The sequence below is a fragment of the Podarcis raffonei genome, chromosome 14, assembly GCF_027172205.1.
Source record: "Podarcis raffonei isolate rPodRaf1 chromosome 14, rPodRaf1.pri, whole genome shotgun sequence".
Lineage (NCBI taxonomy): Eukaryota > Metazoa > Chordata > Lepidosauria > Squamata > Lacertidae > Podarcis > Podarcis raffonei.
Window position 1 is genome coordinate 38,797,538 of NC_070615.1, and position 22,862 is coordinate 38,820,399.

General features: G+C 46.9%; 1 protein-coding gene across 5 annotated transcripts in view; it reads right to left on the reverse strand.

Annotated features, from left to right (window-relative positions):
* Positions 1-22,862, reverse strand: part of LOC128401423 (uncharacterized) — a 95,266-nt gene extending 72,404 nt beyond the window's left edge. For 4 of the 5 annotated variants that reach the window (XR_008327470.1, XM_053364448.1, XM_053364449.1 and 1 more), the window contains exons 1-10: positions 22,763-22,862; positions 20,971-21,136; positions 19,556-19,738; positions 18,860-19,012; positions 18,016-18,160; positions 16,683-16,841; positions 12,910-13,028; positions 11,976-12,224; positions 2,412-2,567; positions 1,229-1,413 (exon numbers count right to left, since the gene is read on the reverse strand). Coding sequence is in view for 4 of the 5 variants with exons in the window: in XM_053364448.1 (XP_053220423.1) it covers positions 1,229-1,413; positions 2,412-2,567; positions 11,976-12,224; positions 12,910-13,028; positions 16,683-16,841; positions 18,016-18,160; positions 18,860-19,012; positions 19,556-19,738; positions 20,971-21,136; positions 22,763-22,851 (1,604 nt within the window). In the remaining variant the exon portion in view is untranslated. Of the gene's footprint in view, positions 1-1,228; positions 1,414-2,411; positions 2,568-11,975; positions 12,225-12,909; positions 13,029-16,682; positions 16,842-18,015; positions 18,161-18,859; positions 19,013-19,555; positions 19,739-20,970; positions 21,137-22,762 lie in introns of those variants that run through there. The other variant, XM_053364450.1, reaches the window with a different exon arrangement.

Sequence of the window (22,862 nt, forward strand, 5' to 3'; positions counted from 1 at the left end):
GGTCTTCAAACAAAAACATATTGGAGGTCCCGGGCCACAGGGAGGTTAGGCTGGCCTCAATCGGAGCCAGGGTTTTTTCGGCTGTGGCCCCGATCTGGTGGAACGCTCTGTCACAAGAGACTAGGGCCCTGTGGGACTTCATATCTTTCCGCAGGGCCTGCAAGGCAGAGCTGTTCCACCAGGCCTTTGGCCAAGGCGCAGTCTGACCCCCTCCTTTGGTAATCCTCACAGAACTCCAGCCCAATGGTTGCCATGAATTTGATTTTGAATTGATTTTAAAATGAATTGATTTTAGAATGTTGTGTTACTTTTATTGTTGTTAGCCGCTCTGATCCCGGCTTCGGCTGGGGAGGGTGAGATATAAATAAATTTATTATTATTATTATTATTATTATTATTATTATTATTATTATTATTACTACCAGATTCTGCCTCTGGACATTACCAAAGACAGCCACGTATATCAACAGGTAAAATCAAGTGTCAGGGACTGGCTGGAGGCAGAAGAGTGGTGAGAGGCACCATCTGGGGAAACCCCTAGGGAACCCCTGAAGGAAAAAGGCTGGGAGCCAGGGGATTGGTGGTGGGACGACAATGAGTGGTCAGAGGGAGAAGAGGGAGCAGGCTGGGGGGGGGGAGGAGGTGTTGGAAGCTGAAGAGGCAACAGGGTTTAGTAAGCAGGAAGAGGCTTGGGCAGAGAGCAGTCCAGAATCAGAGGCGGAAGCAGAGGCTGGAGAGGAAGAGAGCCAAGAGGCAGTGATGAGGCAGGCTGGTGAAGAAGCCAGGGGGTCTTGCTCTCCTGCTGTGACCAGCTACCCTCCTCCCTTGTCTCCCAGGACCAGAAGAGGCATGAAGAGGGAGGAGCAGAGACAGACAAGGCGACGGAATCTCAGATTGCTTGAGAGGAACCCGGGGAAGGAGGAGACTTAGGGAAATGTGGGAAGGTGGGGACCTTCAGTCTGTACTTACAGGGGTGAGATCTACCCTAGGGGATGAGTCGCTTTGCTCACAAGGCCTGGCCTCCTGAGCTGTATTGTTTCTTTGACGCTGTTTGCATTAAGGCTGCCTGCCCCTGAAACCCACTCCTGGCATCAAGACAGAGGAAATCAAAGTGGTTCCCTAGCCTTTTACAGAGCTTGCTCACGAGTCTGCTTCAAAAGCTCTTTAGAGAGAGAGAGAGAGAGAGAGAGAGAGGGAGAGAGGGAGAGCTTTAAAGGCAGGTGTATACCTTGGCTTGATATAGCCATTGACGAAAAAATTGCTCCGTTGTCTAAAGTCCATATTGCCTTGGATTGCTGCACTGACTGCTGCTGAGGCATTTAAAGCCAGGAGGATGGGCAAACCTGAGATTGCTGGGAACAGCAGTTCCTCTGTGGCCAAACTCAACCTCTTATTGAACTGGACTTCTTGACCCTGTTGGAAATGGTTACATAAAAACATAAAATGGTAGTGCAATAATATCCACGATGGCTAAGCACTTGTTTGTTGGCACAATTACCATCGCCGGTGCTGGCACCGTACAACAGCAAGCCAACAAATGCTTTGGGCCCTACGGGACTACAGTTACATCGACCAGGCATAGGCAAACTCAGCCCTCCAGATGTTTTGGGACTACAACTCCCATCATCCCTAGCTAACAGGACCAGAGGTCAGGGATGATGGGAGTTGTAGTCCCAAAATATCTGGAGGGCTGAGTTTGCCTATGCCTGACATAGACATTTATCGCTCACCTTTCTTTCAAGGCAGCATGCATGGCTCTTCAACTAGTGGTGCTGTCAGAGCAGGATATGGGGCCAGATGTCCAGGACCCACACAGCAAAATGGCAGGTAGGTTCCCAAATGCAGCAAGGGGGCTTATTACATTCTGACATAATCTAAAGAGCCCCTCCCCACCAAAAGACCATCAAGTCCAGAATATAAAGTTACCTAACCATGTGCTCTGTCCCCCTCTCATTGTGTTTTTAAAACTATCCTGTGAGGTTGGCTAGACAGAGAGTATGACTGGCCTAGTTCCACTGAACGTCAAGGCTGAGTGGGGATTCAAATCTGGGCTTTCCTGTTTCCAGTATGGACACTCAAACCCAGGTTCGCATAACCTCTTGACCTCCAGTTGTTATTGGGCTTCAGTTCCCACCATCTCTGACAGAAGCACTGGTTCCAGGGGGCTGAGGCACTGTGGGCCCCCTCAGTAGGTATTTTTTAGGGGGCCTGGTCTCCCAATTGTTGGAGCAACATCAGGACGTTGTGTGACACCATGTGTGCAACATTGCAATGTTGCACGATGTGCAATCCGCTTCAGAAAATGGCGCCTCTGGTCTCTGAGCATAGGCTATGCTGGATGGAGCTGGAGTCAAACATCATGAAAGCACCAGGCCCCACTGGCCTGCTCCGATCATTCACAATTCCCTTACCTTTAGCAGTTTTACCACTAGTTCCGCAAGGTTCAGGTAATAGAGTTTTGCTTGACTTCTCAGATCCACGCAGTCCAAAACAGCAAGCTCATTCCCAAAGACTTTTATGCTCAGACTACATTTTGGTTTCTTCTTCTTTCCCATCCTTTTGGTGAACTGATGCAGAAGGAAAGAGAAAAGGGGATGGGGAGTGGTGCGTGTGAAGCAACTACATCAAATAGTGGTAGAAAGTAATTCTGAAACAAACCCCCAAAGTGATCTATTGTTAAAAGGGGATAATAATGTGTATGCAAAGTGCCAGAGATCTCAGAATGAGGACTCCATGTCAGGGATGAGCCAAAGGCAACTATCAGGTGGGAGCAAGGAACTGGAACCAAGGAATAGGCTAAAAACACACCAGTTAGGAAACTGTCATTACTCAGGAAGAGCCCCTGCTACCTGTATTGCCTCAGTCCAAGAATGACTCAGAGGACTCCAGCTCAGAAGGCCTACAACCAGAGTCTCCCTTGTTTTCTCAGAGTAAACAATTGCTAAATCAGCCTGTGGCCTTTTATATGAAGAACTTCCTCTCCACAGGGGCAGAACTGTTACGAAAAAGGACCAATGCAGAAGCCAGCCCCAGGTGGCTGGAATGGTAAACAGGAAACTGATGTTATTGGATTGTACCGTGGGAACCAGGGACGGTCTATTCAATGCACTGAGCACCGGATGTTAGCTCAGAGCAGCACATGACCCTGTACTGGAAGTACATGGGTGGAGTTATTCTCTCTCTGCAGTTGGAATCAGAGTGTACAGACGTGTTTCTCTGTACTGCTGAAAGACAGAAATAAAGACATGTAAATATATTTCTGTCTGTCTCATTCCCCCCCCTGGAGATGGGAGGGGGAGGAGTGGTGTGTTCTTTTCACGTTTGAAAAGGATCGCCGAAGAGACCTCCTTTGATCTTGCCGGCAGACGCTGGCAGGGGAGGTCAACAAGGATTCAAGCCGGGCACCTGGAGGGTGGCCAAATTCCTAAGAGCTGGAGGCTCTGCTAGCTTGAATTCCGACATCTGGTAGCAGAGGTTACATCTGGTAGCAGACCGATGGTTATCTGATCTATGAGAATCTGCATGAGAGGTGAGAGGTCGATGAATCGTTGCCATCCTCTGCACCTAAGGAGATAAAGAAAAGCGTCTGCCTGCAGCCAGAAGCTGAACAGACAAGCTGGACACCGAGAGGAGTGTATGCTCAAAAGGTATGCTGCATTTCGGGCTAGAAAAAATGAACGCAGAAAGGCTTATTTTCTGGTTCACAAGGAAGAGCTGCGTTTGAAAAAAACAAGCTCTGAGGGCAAGCTTGCATACCAGGAATTCCCGTGGTGAGATAAGGAATCCCGTCCTGAGCTGGTTGCTAGGCAACGTCTGCCAACACTTGTAAATTTACTGAGTGGCCTAAAAAGAGCCTGGGAAATCGAAAGTGTATCTGCGCAGCTGTGCAAGGGTTTTGAAAACAAACAGCCCAAAGGTTTGCCTGCCAGTGAAGTAGTAAACAGAGACTTTTGGAGTATACTGGCGTGAAAGTGAAAGCTGGCTTGAGAAAACTGACCCTTGGATTCAGCATGGATTCCAAGAAGGCGGGAGGTTTGCCCTATCCCCCTCCCCTCACTAATGACAATTATTCATCTTGGTCTATAAAGATGAAGGCCCTGCTGCAGAATCAGAGGGTCTTTGACGTGATTGAGAACCCCATCCCAGCAGCACCAACCCGAGGTTGGGAGTCACAGAATCTGAAAGCCAGAACGGCTATAATTCTGTGTGTGTCAGATGACCAATTGGTGCATATTCAGGGTTTGGAATATGCACAGGAAATTTGGGAAATGCTGCGAAGAACACATCAGAGGGATGCTGGTTCTTCAGCGTTGCTGTATTTTGAGAAGCTGACCAATCTGAGGCTTGCGCCTGATGGAGATGTTCAAGCGCACCTGACGGAGATGAAATATCTGCGCCAGCAGATGGTGGAACGCAATTTCCGTCTGCAGGAGGAAGTGTTTTGCTTCATGATGATCAACAGCCTAAATCGGACTTACAAAACCGTTGCCAGTCAGCTTGGTTCCCTCCCCGCTCACGATTTGACCGCGGAAAGGGTGACTGCCGTCGTATTGAATGAACATGACAGACTTGCTGCACTGGAAGTAAAGGACAGGGGGAGGGAGGAACGGAGTTCTAATTCCCCCACCGATGAGGCTACTGGAAAGGAAGCTGTAGCCTTGAACGTTGTCCAGTGTTACAATTGTGGACAGGCTGGGCATCTTCAGCGGAACTGTAAGAAGCCACGTCAGCCAAAAGGAGCGAAGGGCCGCTCAGCAAAGCCTGAGGCGTCAGGCAAAGGTCATACCAAGACTTCGGTGAGACCTGGAAAGGCATTGATGGCGAAAGGAACCACGCCAGATGTTGGGAACGCGTTTATTATCGACACTGCAGCGACGGTTCATATGTCCCCACACAGAGGACTCTTTTCAACGTTTAAGAAGCAAAGCTTCACTGTGACACAGGCCAACGGTCAGGAGCTGGAAGCGGCCAGCGTGGGGACTGTCTATCTTAAGAGTCTGAACTTGACAATAAACAATGTTTACTTGGTTCCTGAATTGAAGTTCAATCTGCTAAGTGTTTCGCAGATTGCAAAGAGAGGACTGAGATTGTCCTACGATGCTGAGAGCTGCAAGATCTACAAAGATGGAGAGTTATTTCTTTCGGCCAGAGAGGATGGACTATATTTGTTGACTTTTGCACAAAGTGATTACATGGAATGTAATTCATCTGTGTCTAACCTAGTTTCTCTTGCAGGTGTGAGCAAGAAGAAGACCGGAGTCAACAGAGCATTTCAGCGGGTGTATGCTGATGTGATTGGTCCTCTAGAACCATCTAGAGGCAATGCAAGATATTATCTTGTGTGTGTGGATCATTTCTCTAACTATGTCTGGGTTTATGTGTTGAGAAAGCCACAGGAAGCCTTGGAGAGGTTTCAGGAGTTTTGTGACAAAGTTAAGAGTATGCATGATGCTAACATTGATTGTCTATTCACAGATGAGAAGCAGATTTTTCTTTTACAGGATTTCCAAAGGTTCCTGCAGAAGAAGGGGATCAGACACAAGATTGCTGTTTCAGCGGAAGCGTGGAACAGGGGTGTCTGTGTACGGGTGAACAAAGAATTGCAAAAGGGGATGGAAGCGCAATTGCTAAGTTCACATCTGCCACATGAGTACTGGGCCGAGTCTCTAATGTCGTTCTGTTATACGAAAATGAGAAAGGTTTCAAAAGAGTTGGGAAGTTCTCCTTTTGAGAAACTGTTCCACAGAAAACCTTCTGTTGCCCATTTCAAGGTTTTTGGGTCTCATGTGAGAACAGAAGCTCCAGGTGGAGTAAAGAATGCCAGAGGCATTTTTGTGGGGTATGAAAAGGGTCTCTACAGAGTAATTTTGTCTGAATCTGGTCAGGTGATTCTCACAAAATTTCTAGAGAGTGCTCCTGAACAGGAGAGAGTGATAGTACACACATTTCCCACTGAGGACGATTCAGATGATGATGATTTTAATGATTACAGCTGTACTGAGAGTGATGACACTGATAGCTCGGAGAGCTCAGTTGTCACAGTCATTGAGAGGAAGTCTCACACAATGGATAGGCCTTCACAACTGAAGGATGAACCACTGTTTACCATTGGAACTGGTGTTGTGGGGTCAATTACGTCCAGGGGTCCGGCACACTTCTGTTGCGCAGCTCTGGTCTTCCCCCTGGGACCTTTGACTCAGCAGAGCGCGTAAAACACAACGGAAGCAGAAGCAGGAACGTTCTGTCGTGCGGTAATAACTCAGGCTGAAACGCAGCAGTCTCCTTATCTTAAAGTCTTTATTCCTTAGCAAAACACAACAGCTATAAATCTCCTGCCTGGAGACAGAGCGGACATCTCGCTTGCTCTCTCCTTGGAGCAAACACGCACACTGAAAGACACAGAGAAACCACTCCCTTCAGTGTTCTAAGCCCGCCCTCAGAATGTGAGGCGTCATCACTCAGAACTCTTAACCCTGTAAGTTCTGAGCCTCTCCTAACACCCCCTCTCGAATCACGTTCTGAGAGGACTTCTGAGTGTTCAACACCTTCCCCATTGCCTTCCGCCCCTTCCTGGCATCGTTGTTAGGCACCTGTTGAACCTCACAAACCTCAGGTTCGCACTGTGCGAAACCAACCCACGCATTTGTGACCTGAAACCTCTCAGGTGGAATTCCCTTTGTAGCCCGCGATGACCGCCTGGGCACAAACTGGGGTGCTCCTCCCGACCCACTGGGGCCAGCGTGTGCGTCTTCCTCATCAGAAGACTCCCCCTCTGACTTGACACGTCTGTGAGCTTTCTCCATTATGCGCACAGGAGATGAGGGCTCACTCTTGGACACTCCCTTAACAACCTGTGGAGACGCCCTACTCTGTTCAGGGACCTGGTCTCCACCAGCAGGTTCAGGCTCTGGCTCTCCTTCCTCCTCAGCGTCAGACAGACAATCTGAGTGAACGTCAGAGCGCACTTTGCGCCTTGCCCAACCATCCTGCTCAAAGAACTCAGCCTGTTTACTGACCAGAAGCTTGGTCTGATCACCTTCTGGATATGCGAATCTCCACCCTTTTGTCGCAGGCTCATATCCACAGAAGATCATTTCCTGGTACCTTGGGCCACCCTCCTGCTGCAGAAACTTTGGTACAGGCACCATGGCTCTGCTACCAAAAGTGCGAAAGAAATGCACAAGCGGCTTCTGCTGATGAAGCAGGAAATACGGGGTGTCACCTACCACTGCATTGTAGCACCTGTTCATCGTGAAATTGGCCGTTTTTACCGCCTCCCCCCAAAAACTGTGAGGCAAACCAGAGTCATCCAGTAGAATTTCGGATGCTCGAACCAGAGCTTTACTCCTCAGCTCTGCCACGCCACTCTCCTGAGGAGAAGTCACCTTGTGACGTATCCCCCTCTGGCGAAAGAAACCCTTTAGAGCAGACCCAGTGACCTCTGAACCACGGTCAAACTGGAAACCTTGCACCTTGGTGGAGAACCTCTGTGCCACCTCTGCAACCCAATCTTTGATCAGTTGCGCTGCTTCCTCCTGCGTTGTCAGAGAAAAAGCCCAGGAGTTCCTAGTAAAATCATCGATCAAAATCAGCAGATGCCTGGCTTTGCCCAGACTTGGCTGAGGCATAGGCCCAAACAGGTCTGCGTGCACAAGCTCAAAAGGCTTTGTGGTTACTCTCTCCACCCTGGGATGACTAAATCCCTTGTTTCTGGCTTTCCTGCAAGCTTTGCAATTCAAAGGTTTACCACATTCTTTTACCTTGCAACCTTTGGTGCACTCTGATAACATCTGAACGTCCTCACAGGACCCATGTGACATCCTCTTGTGCCACACGCAAGCACACGACACATGAGTGTGATCAGTGGCTTTCCCAATATTCCCCTCACCCTCCAGTGGTGTTTCCAAAACAAAGAGGTTGTTTTGATCCTTTCCAACACTTACGAGCTCCTTCCCATCTCTGGAAATTGTACAAACATTTTTTTCAAAACTCACAGAATATCCCTCCTGTAAAAGGCAAGGTACAGATAGCAGGCAATGTTTTATCTCAGGGAGAACATAAACCTTCAATTCAGCCTGTAAGAAAGAGACAAACATGTTAGAAACATGGGTTACACGTCCCTGTGAACCTGTAGCAAATCTAACTGTTTTCTCAGTTGAAACAGCCTTGCAGTTCCACATTTGTCCATCAGGTGGCGCTGTTACCAAATGGGCATTCGCAGCCGAGTCAACAACCCAACGTAGGACTCTCCCCCCTCCGGAGTTGTCCTTCTTTGTTGCCTTAGCAACTGACTTCCTGCTGCCCCCGACCTTGGGGCGCTCGCTGCAGGTGTTCTCCAAAACAGCCATCGAAGCAGTCAGCTGATAAGCTTTCTCACGCCTGCTCCCTCTGTTGCCATGGAAACCCGGCTGGTTCCCATGGGAAACGACCTTGGAACCATCCTGCCCTGGCTCCCTTGCTCTCTGTGGGCAGCTGCGACGCAGATGTTCAGTCGAAGCACAAACAAAACATCGCCTAGTGGAAAACTTTGCAAACTTGCCTTTGGTCTTCTCTGCCCCCCCAACCTTTCCAGCAGCACTCCTCCTTGAGGCTTTCCTGCCGTTGGGAAAATGGCTTTTGGCTTCTGCTGTGGTTTCTCTGCAAACCCCCTCCAGCTCCTGCCAAACAGCCTGGGCACTCTCAAGACCCTTGGAATGGCCTGCAACCCCATTCTCTGGTGCAAAGCTCCTCTCTTCTCTCAGCTGCTTTCCAGCATGCAGCTCACGTATTGGGGCATTCCGGCAGCCCTCCAACACAGTCCCAGCCCCCTCTGGGCCTCCAGCCCCCTCTGGGCTTCTTGGGCATGGTGCTTCCTCAGAGCAATTCTCAGCCCCCTCTCGCCTGGCTCCCACTGCTTTCTTCAGTGCCTGCCTTCTCTCGGCCCAGGGCTTGCTCCCGTCCACCTTATTAACAGGGATTGACGACTTCTGGCTGTCTGCCATCTCTCCCCGGGGGCCCAGCTTACTTACAGGTACCTCCCGGTCCGGCAGATCTCAGCTCCTCCCAGCGAACTCCTGGCTGGCACCAGCTACTCCTCAGCTGGCCTTTAGCTGCTCCTCAGCCTCTTTGCCTGCAGTTTCACTTCCCAGCGTCTCATCAGCTGGCCTTTGGCTGCAGCCTCCTCACACGCACGAACGTTGCTTATCTTTATTGCTGACCCCCATAACCTGTTGTGGGGTCAATTACGTCCAGGGGTCCGGCACACTTCTGTTGCGCAGCTCTGGTCTTCCCCCTGGGACCTTTGACTCAGCAGAGCGCGTAAAACACAACGGAAGCAGAAGCAGGAACGTTCTGTCGTGCGGTAATAACTCAGGCTGAAACGCAGCAGTCTCCTTATCTTAAAGTCTTTATTCCTTAGCAAAACACAACAGCTATAAATCTCCTGCCTGGAGACAGAGCGGACATCTCGCTTGCTCTCTCCTTGGAGCAAACACGCACACTGAAAGACACAGAGAAACCACTCCCTTCAGTGTTCTAAGCCCGCCCTCAGAATGTGAGGCGTCATCACTCAGAACTCTTAACCCTGTAAGTTCTGAGCCTCTCCTAACAACTGGTTCTCCAAAGAGTCCTGAGACTGGACCAGTGAGCAGAGAGGATCAGCACCTCATACGTAGGTCTGAGAGAGTTACAAAGGGTCAACCACCAAAGAGGTACTCAAAAGAGTTTGCTAACTTAGCTGTTGCATGTGTTGCTGTTGTAAACAACCGAGGACAGGTTGGAGCTGTGTCTAAGTCAGAGACAAAGACACAACAGAGAGTTGCTAGCCAAGGTAATGCAGATGCACTCATTCCTTGGAAACCAGACAACCAGAGAGGTACACTGGGGAAACCAGTGGCGGGGAGTTCCAAGGGTGGAACTGAAACAACAGGGGAGTGTTATGTGTATAACAACTGTTTGTTTTCTTCTCTGGACCACGCTTTGTTTGCCGCAACACGCATTGATTCTTTTGGGGGAGGATGTTACGAAAAAGGACCAATGCAGAAGCCAGCCCCAGGTGGCTGGAATGGTAAACAGGAAACTGATGTTATTGGATTGTACCGTGGGAACCAGGGACGGTCTATTCAATGCACTGAGCACCGGATGTTAGCTCAGAGCAGCACATGACCCTGTACTGGAAGTACATGGGTGGAGTTATTCTCTCTCTGCAGTTGGAATCAGAGTGTACAGACGTGTTTCTCTGTACTGCTGAAAGACAGAAATAAAGACATGTAAATATATTTCTGTCTGTCTCATTCCCCCCCCTGGAGATGGGAGGGGGAGGAGTGGTGTGTTCTTTTCACGTTTGAAAAGGATCGCCGAAGAGACCTCCTTTGATCTTGCCGGCAGACGCTGGCAGGGGAGGTCAACAAGGATTCAAGCCGGGCACCTGGAGGGTGGCCAAATTCCTAAGAGCTGGAGGCTCTGCTCGCTTGAATTCCGACAAGAACAAGCCCTGGAGACAAAGCAAAGAAGGCTCAGTCTGAGAAGGAGTGTTGCTGAAGCAATATGTGAAGCATACTCCCATAACGTCCAATCAACCCCAAAAAGTGCTCACTAATGGTTCCTTGTCATCCTCAAAAAAGGTGACAAGTGAGATGCCACAGGGTTCTGTTCTGGGCCTGTTGTTATTCAACGTCTTTATAAACGACTTGGGTGAAGGAATTGAGGGGCTGCTCATCAAATTTACAGAGGACACCAAACTGGGAAGGGTAGCTAATGCTGCAGAAGACAGAATCGGGATTCAAGATGACCTTAACAGATTGGAGAACTGGACCCAAGCTAACAAAATGAATTTCAATGTAAGGTTCTGCACTTAGACAGGAATAGCCAGCAGCACAAAATTAAGATGGGGGACGCCTGGCTTGCCAGTAGTACATGTGAAAAGGATCTAGGGGTCTCAGCAGAGCGCAAGCTTAACATGAGTCAACAGTGTGATGCAGCAGAGGAAAAAAAGGTAATGCTGTTCTAGGCTGCATCAACAGAAGTATAGTGTCCAGATCAAGGGAAGTAATACTACCACTCTATTCAGACCCCATCTCAAGCACTGTGTCCAGTTCTGGGCACCATAATTTAAAAAGCATATGGACAAGCTGGAATGTGTGCAGAGGAGGACGACCAAGATGGAACCAAGCCTTATGAGGAATGGTTGAGGGAGTTGGGTACATTTAGCCTGGAAAAGAGGAGATTGAGAGGAGATATGATAGCCATCCTGAAATATCTAAAGGGCTGTCCCATGGAAGATGGAGCAAGCTTGTTTTCTCCTGCTCTGGAGGGTAGGACTCAAACAAATGGATTCAAGTTGCAAGAAAGGAGATTCAGACTCAACATCAAGAAGGACTTGCTGGCAGTAAGAGCTGTTTGACATTGGAACGGACTCCCTTGGAAGGTGGTAGACTTTTCATTCTTGGGGGTTTCTAGGCAGAGGTTGGATGGCCATCTGTTATGGATATTTTAGCAAAGATTTCTGCATTTCAGGGAGATGGACTAGATGACCCTTGGGGTCCCTTTCAACTCTACACTTCTATGATTCTATGAATATATTCAGCCCAAACTGTCAAAGGAGCTGTCCAAGGTGCCCCCATTTCTACTGATGTTAGCATTTGCAATAAAACACTATGGAACATTGTGCTGTCTTGCCTTCCTCTGACTCAAAGGATTCCAGCTCAAAAAACCTGAGTGCAACCAGAATCTCTCTCACTCTGAGTGAACAAACAGTTGCTACACCAGGCTGGACCCCTTTAAATGAAGGGCTTCCTCTCTGCAAAAATGGATCTAGCCAAGAACACAGAACTGCAGCTTTTATTTAAGGCTCAGCCTGAGAATGTCTGTCACTGAAGCAATATTTGAACTTAGAATATGTTCAGTTTGAATCTTGTGTGGAGCTGTCTGAGGTATCATTGTTTCTACTGAGGTTAGCACTCACAACAGAACACTATGGATTCCACATATTAAGTTACCTTTTTGGCGAACTCACTCATCTTATTGTACTGCCCACTTGGGCACTTCTGCTTCTCCTTCCTTGCGCTGGGCTTTCTTTCTTTAGACGATGGGTCATTTCTCTCAAATGTTGGTTTATTCAGAGAAGCCTTACGTCCCGTCTCAATGGGAGGTTCTGCCTTGTGGAATCTCCCTTTGGCATCTTCAGCTGGATAGAGGCCAAATAACTTTTGCACGATATCTTCCATGTTCCCTAACCGTATGGCAATCTAAGAAACGACAGGCGGTATTTAGGAGGCCATTGATAAGAACATCCCTGCACATCAGCACAAAAGGAAATGCAGGATAGTTTACTGGGTGATCATGGTCCAATTATTTCTCTCCTAATACAGGCAACTCGCTTTTTGTGCGGGGGTTGCATTCTGGGCATTTGCACATGTCGGTGGAGTGCGCATAAGACCACCCTGCCCTGTTACACCCCATTATGTCCTGCCCCTGTTACGCCCTTTTCTGGGTCCAAAATGAACCACGCATCAGTGGTCCCACATCAATTGAACATGTGCAAAATGGTCGCTGCCTGTACATATTTTCCTAAGGGTGCTGTCATGCTGCGGTTCATGTGGTCAACAACAGATGGTGCTACAAATTACACTGGGATTACAAACTGGGCTCTCACAGCTGCTGGGCCATCACAGCAGCATTGGATGATTGGGAGGGGGGAAATGGAGATGTTTAAACAGATGCATTTTCCTTTTTGACCAACCACTTATTTGCTAATGTTTTAAATTCTGTTTTATGTATAATTGTCTGGTTTTATTTATATTCAGATATATTTTATGGAAGTGCAAATTGTGAACATTTAAATCTGTCAATAAAAACAAACTATAAACAAATCCTATTCACACAAACTACCCACAGAATTTAGCTATCAGTATGTTTCGGAGGGGAACTTGCCTCCAGGAGATTGATAGCCCGTCCCAGTACATGGATGGTCAAATTCATTGCTATTGAGCGTGGGATGAAAGACGCTGGAGAAAAGATGAGCTGGGCCTCGACGTTTGTGCTTGCAGCTGCTGCAAAGGGAAAATGTCAAGATACCTGGTCAGTCAAAATTTTGTCACACTTTGGTTGAGGTGTTTGGCTGTACCCATGGGCTGTCCCACTGCAAGGGTGCAGAGTGCCTTTTCTTTTCTTCATTTGCTGGCTTGGGATAGCTCAGTTGGTAGAGCATGAGACTCTTAATCTCAGGGTTGTGGGTTTGAGTCCCAAGTTGGGTGAAAGATTCCTGCATTGCAGGGGGTTGGGACTACATGACCCTTGGGGTCTCTTCCAACTCTACAAATCTATTATTCTATTATTCAGATGCTGCTCTAGCCACAAAAACAAAGTTGTGCAAAAATGTTCTAACATGTGTAACCACTAGTCTGCCAGTAAAGCAGAATAAATGCTATGTGAGCTAAATCTTGGGGCAAACAACTATTCCAGTTAACCTGCTGAAATATTGCTTTGAGCTTTTTGCAATTTTTCACTATGTTTGAGGAAGTTAATAATTGTTTTCTGTGTGACATTTACTGTACAAATATTATACGAAAATAAAATAAAATTGTCCAGTAGCACCTTAGAGACCAACTAAGTTTGTTCTTGGTATAAGCTTTTGTGTGCATGCACACTTCTTCAGATACAAATAAGGGCCAGCAGTGCCCTTCAGCTCTCTCTATTGGACAAACAGGCCAAACCCTATGCCAAAGGATAAATGGACACAAATCTGACATCAGGAATCACAAAACAGAGAAGCCAGTAGGAGAACAGTCTCCCAGGACATTCAACACAGGATCTCAAAGCAGCTGTCTTATTAGAAAAGAATCTCAGAAATAGACTTGAAAGAGAAGTTGCTGAATTACAACTTACTACTAACGCAGGTGGCACTGTAGTGTAAACCACAGAGCCTAGGGCTTGCCGATCAGAAGGTCGGTGGTTCGAATCCCTGCAATGGGGTGAGCTCCCATTGCTCAGTCCCAGCTCCTGCCAACCTAGCAGTTCGAAAGCATGTCAAAGTGCAAGTAGATAAATAGGTACCACTCCGGCGGGAAAGTAAATGGCATTTCCGTGCGCTGCTCTGGTTCACCAGAAGCGGCTTAGTCATGCTGGCCACATGACCTGGAAGCTGTACGCTGGCTCCCTCAGCCAAGAAAGCGAGATGAGCGCTGCAACCCCAGAGTCATCCGTGACTGGACCTAACGATCAGGGGTCCCTCTACCTTTACTAAACTAAAAACTATGGAGAGACCTTGTCTGACTAGAGATATTGGATTTTTGTCTCATTGCATATGCTAATGCTATTTTTGGTCATCTGCATAATATCCCTTGCTTTTTCCTGTAGGACTAATTGCAGTCGTTAACAGTCAACAGGTTTACCATACCCATTGAGCCATCACCCATCTCCTACTACCCTTCTGAGAAAACCCCACCCCACCCTCCCACTATGTATAAGGGTCTGCTAACTTCTGTTTCAGTGTATCTGAAGAAGTGTGCATGCACACGAAAACTTTTACCCATAACAAACCTAGCTGGTCTCTAAGGTGCTACTGGGCAATTTGTTTTATTTATTTCAACTGCGTCAGACCAACACGGTTACCTACCTGAATCAAATATTATACACTTTGTTTCATGCTCAGAAGATTCGTTGTCACAAACATGTTAAGGGACTTCTCCCTGGCGCACTTTTGAATAAAGAGGAGCTTCAGGTATGTGATGCAAAAAAAAAAAAAAAGTCTTGCGGTTTGATTTCCACAACACTTTGTACAGGGAAAGCCAGAGGTTTTCTACATAGATTCAGAAGCAAGAATTGGCAGGTGGGTCACTGTGTCTTACTGGGAGAGAGACAGGGAGCACTGGTTCGGCTTTACCAGTGCACCTGCAACACACTGATCTCTCCACTGCTTTGCCCCTTCCCCTCCTGGTAAAGGTAAAGGTACCCCTGCCCGTACGGGCCAGTCGTGTCCGACTCTAGGGTTGTGCGCCCATCTCACTTAAGAGGCCGGGGGCCAGCGCTGTTCGGAGACGCTTCCAGGTCACGTGGCCAGCGTGACGAAGCTGCTCTGGCGAGCTAGCATCAGTGCCGCACACGGAAACGCCGTTTACCTTCCCGCTATAAAGCGGTACCTATTTATCTACTTGCACTTAGGGGTGCTTTCGAACTGCTAGGTGGGCAGGAGCTGGGACCGAAAGACGGGAGCTCACCCCGCCGCGGGATTCGAACTGCCGACCATACGATCAGCAAGTCCTAGGCACTGAGGTTTTACCCACAGCACCACCCGCGTCCCTTCCCCTCCTGGTAGGCAGAAGCAACTCACCTGCCAGGGAGCCAGCGAAGCAGCTCTGCCTCACCTGTCAGCTTCTTCCAGGACACATTCCAGCCTTGCAGTCAATGAGGGTTTGGGGTGGGGCGGTTGCATAGCTGTCAACTTTTCCCTTTTCTTGCAAGGAATCCTACTCGGAATAAGGGAATTTCACTTAAAAAAAGGGAAACGTTGACAGCTATGGGCTGTTGAGGGGCACAGCCTGGAGGCACTAGAATTGGGAAGAAAGTTAGGCCAACCCACCTGCTTGTTTTCATTGTGGAGGGATTTATTTTGTATCCTAATGGGTCTGGGGGTTGAGCTGAACTGTTCAGCTCAGTGATGAGGTTGTTGGCCAAGAAAAGAACTTGCTTAAGTGATCAAATCTGCCAAACAAGTCTGGCTTTTGTTACTTATAAGGGCTGGCCAAGTACAGGCCATTTGTTGCCATAGGAGCTAATGGTTGGAGACCCTTCTGGGAAAAGAGCGCTTTTTGAGGAGGAAGAAAGTAATCCCCCTTTGGGGAAGGAGGATTACGTCCCCCCTCCATCCTCCCAGCCTGTAGAGAGGGCTAATATAGGTTTATGTGTGAGCAGAGGCTTCGAATAAGAAGCCACATTGAAAAAACAACAACACAGAGATTGAGCTGAGATGAAAAGGACTGAGTTGCTCTCTGTCAGGAACTGAAAATGCTGGTAGTTCCCCTTGATACCTAATGAGGAGCAGTGAAGAAGTGTCTATATTGCAGAACTCTGGGAAGCTTCTGGTTACTTCACTGAAAGGGAAAAAATAAGTCAAATCTTTGGGGTGGGGGAAGCTATGACTGTTTGAAGTGGTATACCACTTATTTAAATGTATAGTGCTGTGCCCTTATGTTTGATCTAAGAATATACTGTGCTGATCTACAACAGTGGGCATACACACACACACACACACACACATATTTGTGGGGATGATTTCTCACAAATATCTTTTTGTCCAGGCTTTTCCTGATCCTATTTGAAGTATTTGTATCTGCAAATTCCTGTTTTATATGCTTTTATATTGGTTTTAGGTTGTACCATTAACAACAACATTGTACACTGCTTGGAAATGTTTTAAAAATATGAATGGGTTTATCAATACTCATAAATGAATGAATGCATGAGTTAAATAAATGAATGAATTAAATTAAATTTAGAAATGAGAATAATAGTCTCTGTACATTTTGCCCTATATCTTAGGTTCTATAAATGCTTGAAACCTACTATTTTTCAAAATGAAAGTAGAGGATCTGGGGGTTATCGTTCATCCAAATGCTTGTGGTCTGATCTATAAAGTTAAAATTGAAGGAGTCATTGATCACTCATTCATTGTGAAGTCCATAAGGTACAGATGGTTATAAACCTACCCGAGTGGAAGGTAACATCTGAATATGAAGAAAACTTCCATGTCTCCCCCTCAAATTCTTTGTCAATGATGTCATTTGGAAGGGAATTTTTAAGATGTTGCTTCAGTGGGTCATCTGTTTCCAGAAGTTCAGAGAGGTGACGCCAGACAAACGAACCCACTTAAAATCAAATAAGAGACAGGTGTAAACCTAAAGAACAGGTGAGGTTTGGGAAGACATAAGCAAAACCTGCAATGTCTTCTCAGATCCTAATAAGAGTTAGGAAACCAGGAAGCTGCTGAATCATTATACTGAATCCTACCATTGTTCCATCCATCTTAGTATTGCATTGAACCCGCAACCTTCTGCATGCAAAAGCAGATGCCCGACCCACTGAGCCATGGCCCTTCCCTCTCTTTTGAAGGTTCCACTTCACCCTCCTCCAGGGAGGCCACTTCATGCACTCCCTCTTTCCATTTTTCTTCTCCAAGTGACTCTCAACATTCAATGGCTACTGGGCATGCTCAGCCTTCATTGGGCTGCTGCTTCCCCGCCGCCCAGGGGTGGGCTATTTTTAATTTTGTATTACTTTTGCAAACCTCAGAGTTACTCTGGGCACGCCTATACCTTCATTTTGTTCCTTATTAGTTCCAGCTGGACTACATATCTATTAGTACTCACCACCTGAGTTTTCTATTAGATGTAGTAATCAAGATCTGAACTTCACCATCAACTTGGAGTTCAGGGGCCAGCAGTACGAGTTGTTGTGTTCAGTGGATTACTGGATGCATGAGGCCATCTGGGCCTCTGTCATTTTTTTCACCTCTTCCCTCTGACCTTGCACACCCAGAGCTTACCCTCTCTGCCTTCCTGCTTCTGTTGAAGCATTGCTAATTCATTTAATTATATACAGCGGTACCTTGGTTCTTGAACTTAATCCATTCCGGGAGTCCGTTCGACTCCCGAAACCATTCGAAAATCAAGGTATGGCTTCTGATTGGCTGCAGGAGCTTCCTGAAGCCAATCAGAAGCCAAGGAAGCTGCGTTGGATGTTTAGCTTCCGGATAAGGTTCACAAACCGGAACACTTACTTCTGGGTTTTTGCGGCATTCAGGAGCTGATTTGTTTGGTAGCCAAGTCATTCAGGAACCAAGGTACCACTGTAGTTCCTTGTTGCTACAACTCTGGGCCAGCAAGGAGAGAGTCAGTACAAGAAGCTAGGGGGAAACAGACAGGATCCCTCACCCAAATTGCCCCTCATTTTCAATAAAGTGCACAAGAAAAACCCTTCTCAGCATTCCCTAGGGTAGCTGTGACCAGGCTGAGGCTCAATATTTCAAAGGTTGCTCCTTACCTTGGCTGGATTTCTCCTCCTGCAAAGTCCATTTAACTTGGTGAAATAATTCTTCACTGGGACATTTCATGGCCATGAGATAAGAAGCTATTCTTATTTCTACATCCTCATTGTAGGCTTGATACAGATGGACTAATGTAGCATGCTAAAAAGGAAGAAAGCAAAAGAAACAGTTCAGTTCCTCTTCAGGACCTTCTCTGTTCAGGACCTCAGTTCAGTTCCTTCAGTTCAGGACCTTCTCTGTGGCAGCCTCTAAGTTTGGTGAATGCTGAAGATAATAATAATAATAATAATAATAATAATAATAATAATAATAGTAGTAGTAGTAGTAGTAGTAGTAGTAGTAATAATAATAATAATTTATCACTTATACCCCGCCCATCTGGCCGAGCTTCCCCAGCCACTCTGGGCGGCTTCCAATCAAGTGTTAAAAACAATATAGCATTAAATATTAAAAACTTCCCTAAACAGGGCTGCCTTCAGATGTCTTTTAAAGAGATGATAGCTACTTATTTCCTTCACATCTGAAGGGAAGGCGTTCCACAGGGCGGGTGCCACTACCAAGAAGGCCCTCTGTTTGGTTCCCTGTAACCTCACTTCTTGCAATGAGGGAACTGCCAGAAGGCCCTCGGTGCTGGATCTCAGTGTCCCGGCTATACGATGGGGGTGGAGACCTCTTTACCTTGGCCTTTGACACCTGAGAGGTGTGCATTTTAGGACCCGCCTACCACATCCCTTTTGACTTGCTGCCCCAACCTGGTTCTCAGCCGCATTGCATACATCTTATTTTACCATGATACAGAGGGCAAAAATAGCACAGGAAAGCCAACCGCATGCCACCTACGTTGGCTGCACAAGGAACACGTCTGAAGGCCTCTATGGCAGCCAGTCGGATTTCTGTAGGGTTGCTTTTCAGCATCGCACAGGAACTCAGGACGGGCACAAGACGTGCTGCTGCAAGTCCTGAATTTCCAATTGCTTTTAAAATTAGTTCCACCTGAAAATTCAAAATGAAGTTGAAATAAAGTACCTTCCTTTAAAAATCATTTATATCGCCCTCCCCCCCCTAAGCAGATCAGAGCACTGCATAGCTAAAACTGTTATGGTAAACCATGGGTTCCCCAGTTTCAATTAGCTGCAGTTTAATTGTACACCCGAACCCTAAACTGTGTATAATCTTGCCTATAGTTTATTGAAACAAGCTAGCTTCATAAACCGTGGTTTGAAGTTGGCTTCTTTCCAGCAAACCATGGTTAAAATTAACCAGAGTTTGTTGGGTTTGGATGATGCTGGAAGCAGCAGTTAAGAATGCAAGGGGAAACCTTGAAAGTCCTCAGGACAGAGATGCTGGAGGGTGAGCGGAAGAAGGAAGAACATGAGCCCTGTAGGAGGCCATGGCTTATCATGGCTGCGATCCAAAACTGAACTTCAAAATCTGAATATTCATCTATTTTCAATAGGTGACATTTCAGTTCCACTAAGACACGCTGATACAGTGAAAACAGAAGTTGATCTTTCAAGTTGCCTCGGAACCACCTACCTGGCTGATACCTACTGACTCATGCAAGGTACATTTTCTTCCCAGGTGTCCCTCCAGAATCCTCATAATGCCCCCAATGGCAGGCTCATGGTCACAGTCATTTCTCGTGGAACAGAAGTGATTTACCAGGGCAGTTATTCCTAAAAAGGCACTCTGTCTCCTTCGTGGTGACTGTAGCAGAGGCTGGAAATATGCATAAACACAGGTTTGTGGTTACAGTAAATCAGGGATGGGCAGACTTCAGGCTTGTGAAATCTACTTTAATTCAAAACTCAAGGTCCACCGACCTTATTATGAAATAATGGCTCAGGGAACCATCAGTAGAATGAAGGAAGATGGTGCTTCACACCTAGCTCAAGAATTTCATTATGGAAGAAGTACTCAGGTCCACTGTCCCATCACACAATATCCACTCCTGTTTTCTCCCCAAACCTGTCTTCATCTCAGCAGCTGAATCTGTTATTGCTATTAAGTAATTGGGAGTGAGAACCTACAGTATTGGCGACCCATTGCAAATCACCCAGACTACATGGCTGAAGCTGTCTCCTTTTTGGTATTCTCTCCACTTCTCATTTTTCAAAGATTGAGAGTTCAGTTCCCCACATTTCCACAGCTCTCATGGAAATTCATCAGTGTTTTAGTGCAAATTTCTCGTAATGTACACAACTTTTGCACGGGATTTTGCCTCTAATGTACACATTTTTGCAAAACGCTGCCCCCAATACAATCCTTTGTTGTATGCTGCTTTCACTAATGTGTGCATTTTTATGCACACCTTACACAAGGATATGCATTTCTGAAGATAGGATATAGCTGGAGAAACACACTTCAAAATTTGGAGAAATGTGAATTTCAAAAGATGGCTTTGTTTTGGTTTGCATATTGTTTCAGAATGTGCAAAACAGGGAGGTTCACCTTTAAATGTGAAGGTGGATTTGGTTTCTTCCCCATCCCTACACTTGCACCTTGTATAAGGTGCCATGCACATCTGTGACAATCCATCACGACAACCAACCAATGGGAACTGCAACAAAATGTTGCCGGGTGAAGCGCTGCTCTTCAGAACTCCAGCCAAGTGTGAATTAAATCAGTCCACCTTTAAATGCAAACATAACTATATTTCTTCCCCATCCCTATCTTCAGTTATCCACCCAAATTCCAAGACCATAGCCAAGGGCGTATGTCCCATTCCATACATATGCATACGGTGCTTCTACAGAAATAGGGACGATTCATAGAATCACAGAATTGGAGAGCTGGAAGGGATCACAAGGGTTGTTGAGTCAAATCCCCCGCAATGCAAGAATCTTTCACCCAAAGTAGGGCTCAAACCTGCAACCCTGGGATTAAGAGTCTCATGCTCTACCGACTGAGCTATCCAATTTGACTCAGCTAAATTTCATTTCCGTGCTTACAGCCAGAGCATCAATCATGCCTGAAGTAGGCTCAGGGATGAAGGAGAGGGACCAAAGGAATGATTCCATCTTGTCCTCATCTACTTCTTCAGAGACGATCATCTCTTTCATCAGGACCACACAGGCTTCGGTGGCGCAGGAGGGGAGAGCATCCACTAGAGGTTGCCTGAAAGGAACCCAAAAAGAAAAGCACATCTAATTTGACACAAGAGGAACATAGAAAGTTGCCTTATAATGAGTCCCATGATTGGTCTATCTAGATCAGTACTGCCCAGATGGACTGGCAGCAGCTCTCCAAGGTTTCACGTGAGCGTTTCCACCAGCCCTACTTGGAGATACCAGGGATTGAACCTGGAGCTTTTGCGGATGCTCTTCAACTGAGCTACATCATAGCCAGGATGGAAATAAATATATAGTTTTGAAGTAGCTGTTTTTGTTGCTAGTTGCAGAAACATTGGGTTGCATTCAATTAACTTTTAATCAGAGTAGACACATTGAGATTAATGGACCTAAGAACATCAGGACCCTTAATTCCAATGGGTTTACCCTGAATAAAAGTTAGTTGAACACATCCCATTGGCTGTCATCTTCTTCCTGAAATCTCTAAGGTGGGTGGGTCCCACAGAATGATCATGGTTCTTCCTTGAGAATGTCACAACTCTTGCTGCTGCTGTTCTTCAACCACCATGTAGGAATAACGGAGACGACGGGAGGTTGAATGCAGGTGAGCTATGCAGAAGCATGGTAGGCAAGCCTGCTCCAAGCAAGCTGCCGACTAGCTCTTCAGAGGCGCCTTTTATTTGCAGAGGTCAACAATTGGAAACAGTAGTGAAACCACCCTGAACTTAACGTATTTCCATCTAAGCACATTTCCAGCATTAGCAAATACACGTGTCATAAGGTGTTTTCCTAAGATGTTCTCCCCGATACTTGATTACGTTTGCGTCCCTGGTCATGCTCCAGCCAAGCGTTATGTCTAGTAAACAAATCTGTGAGAGGACAAAAGGTCAGGAGGAAAACCCTGTTTTCTAGCCAAGAAGGCAAAAGTCAGGGAAAGCAGGTGCAACGCTCCTTGACATACTGTTGCATGTCTGGTGTGAGGTTTGCCTTTGCAAAGAAGAAGAAGAAGAAGAGTTTGGATTTGATATCCCGCCTTTCACTCCCCTTCAGGAGTCTCAAAGTGGCTAACAATCTCCTTTCCCTTCCTCCCCCACAACAAACACTCTGTGAGGTGAGTGGGGCTGAGAGACTTCAAAGAAGTGTGACTGGCCCAAGGTCACCCAGCAGCTGCATGTGGAGGAGCGGAGACGCGAACCCGGTTACCCAGATTACGTGACTACCGCTCTTAACCACTACACCACACTGGTAGTGTTACCTCCACACACTCCTTCACAGCTTGCATGTTCAGTGGATGAATAATTGTTTAGGCCAATTTTCAGCAACCTAGTGTAGTCCACAAACATCTGGAGGGGAAGCCCCATTCCCCCTGACCATTGGTCATGTGGACTGGAGCTGATGGGAGTTGCAATCCATCAACACTGGAAGATCACCAGGGTCTTGATGGCTGTGTAAATCATATGCAGTTCGGTGTCCCTTCTTAGAACTTCTTTTTGCCAATGGATAAGTGACTGCCTCAGGCAACACAAAATACTAAATACACAGGGGTGGTATGAGTTGCAGTCAACTGGAGGGCACCAGGGACGGACAGCCTGGGTGAAAGGGGCAGAAAGATCTTGGAGTTCAGAGCTGGCAAATCTACCCAGACCAAACGGCCATTTTGAAGCTGTCTTACCAGTTGCCTTGACACTTCGATGAAGATCCCTGCCACAGGCTCAGCAAGGCACCAGAAGAGAGAAGGCGAAGTTCAAACACCAATGCCATGAACAGGTTGG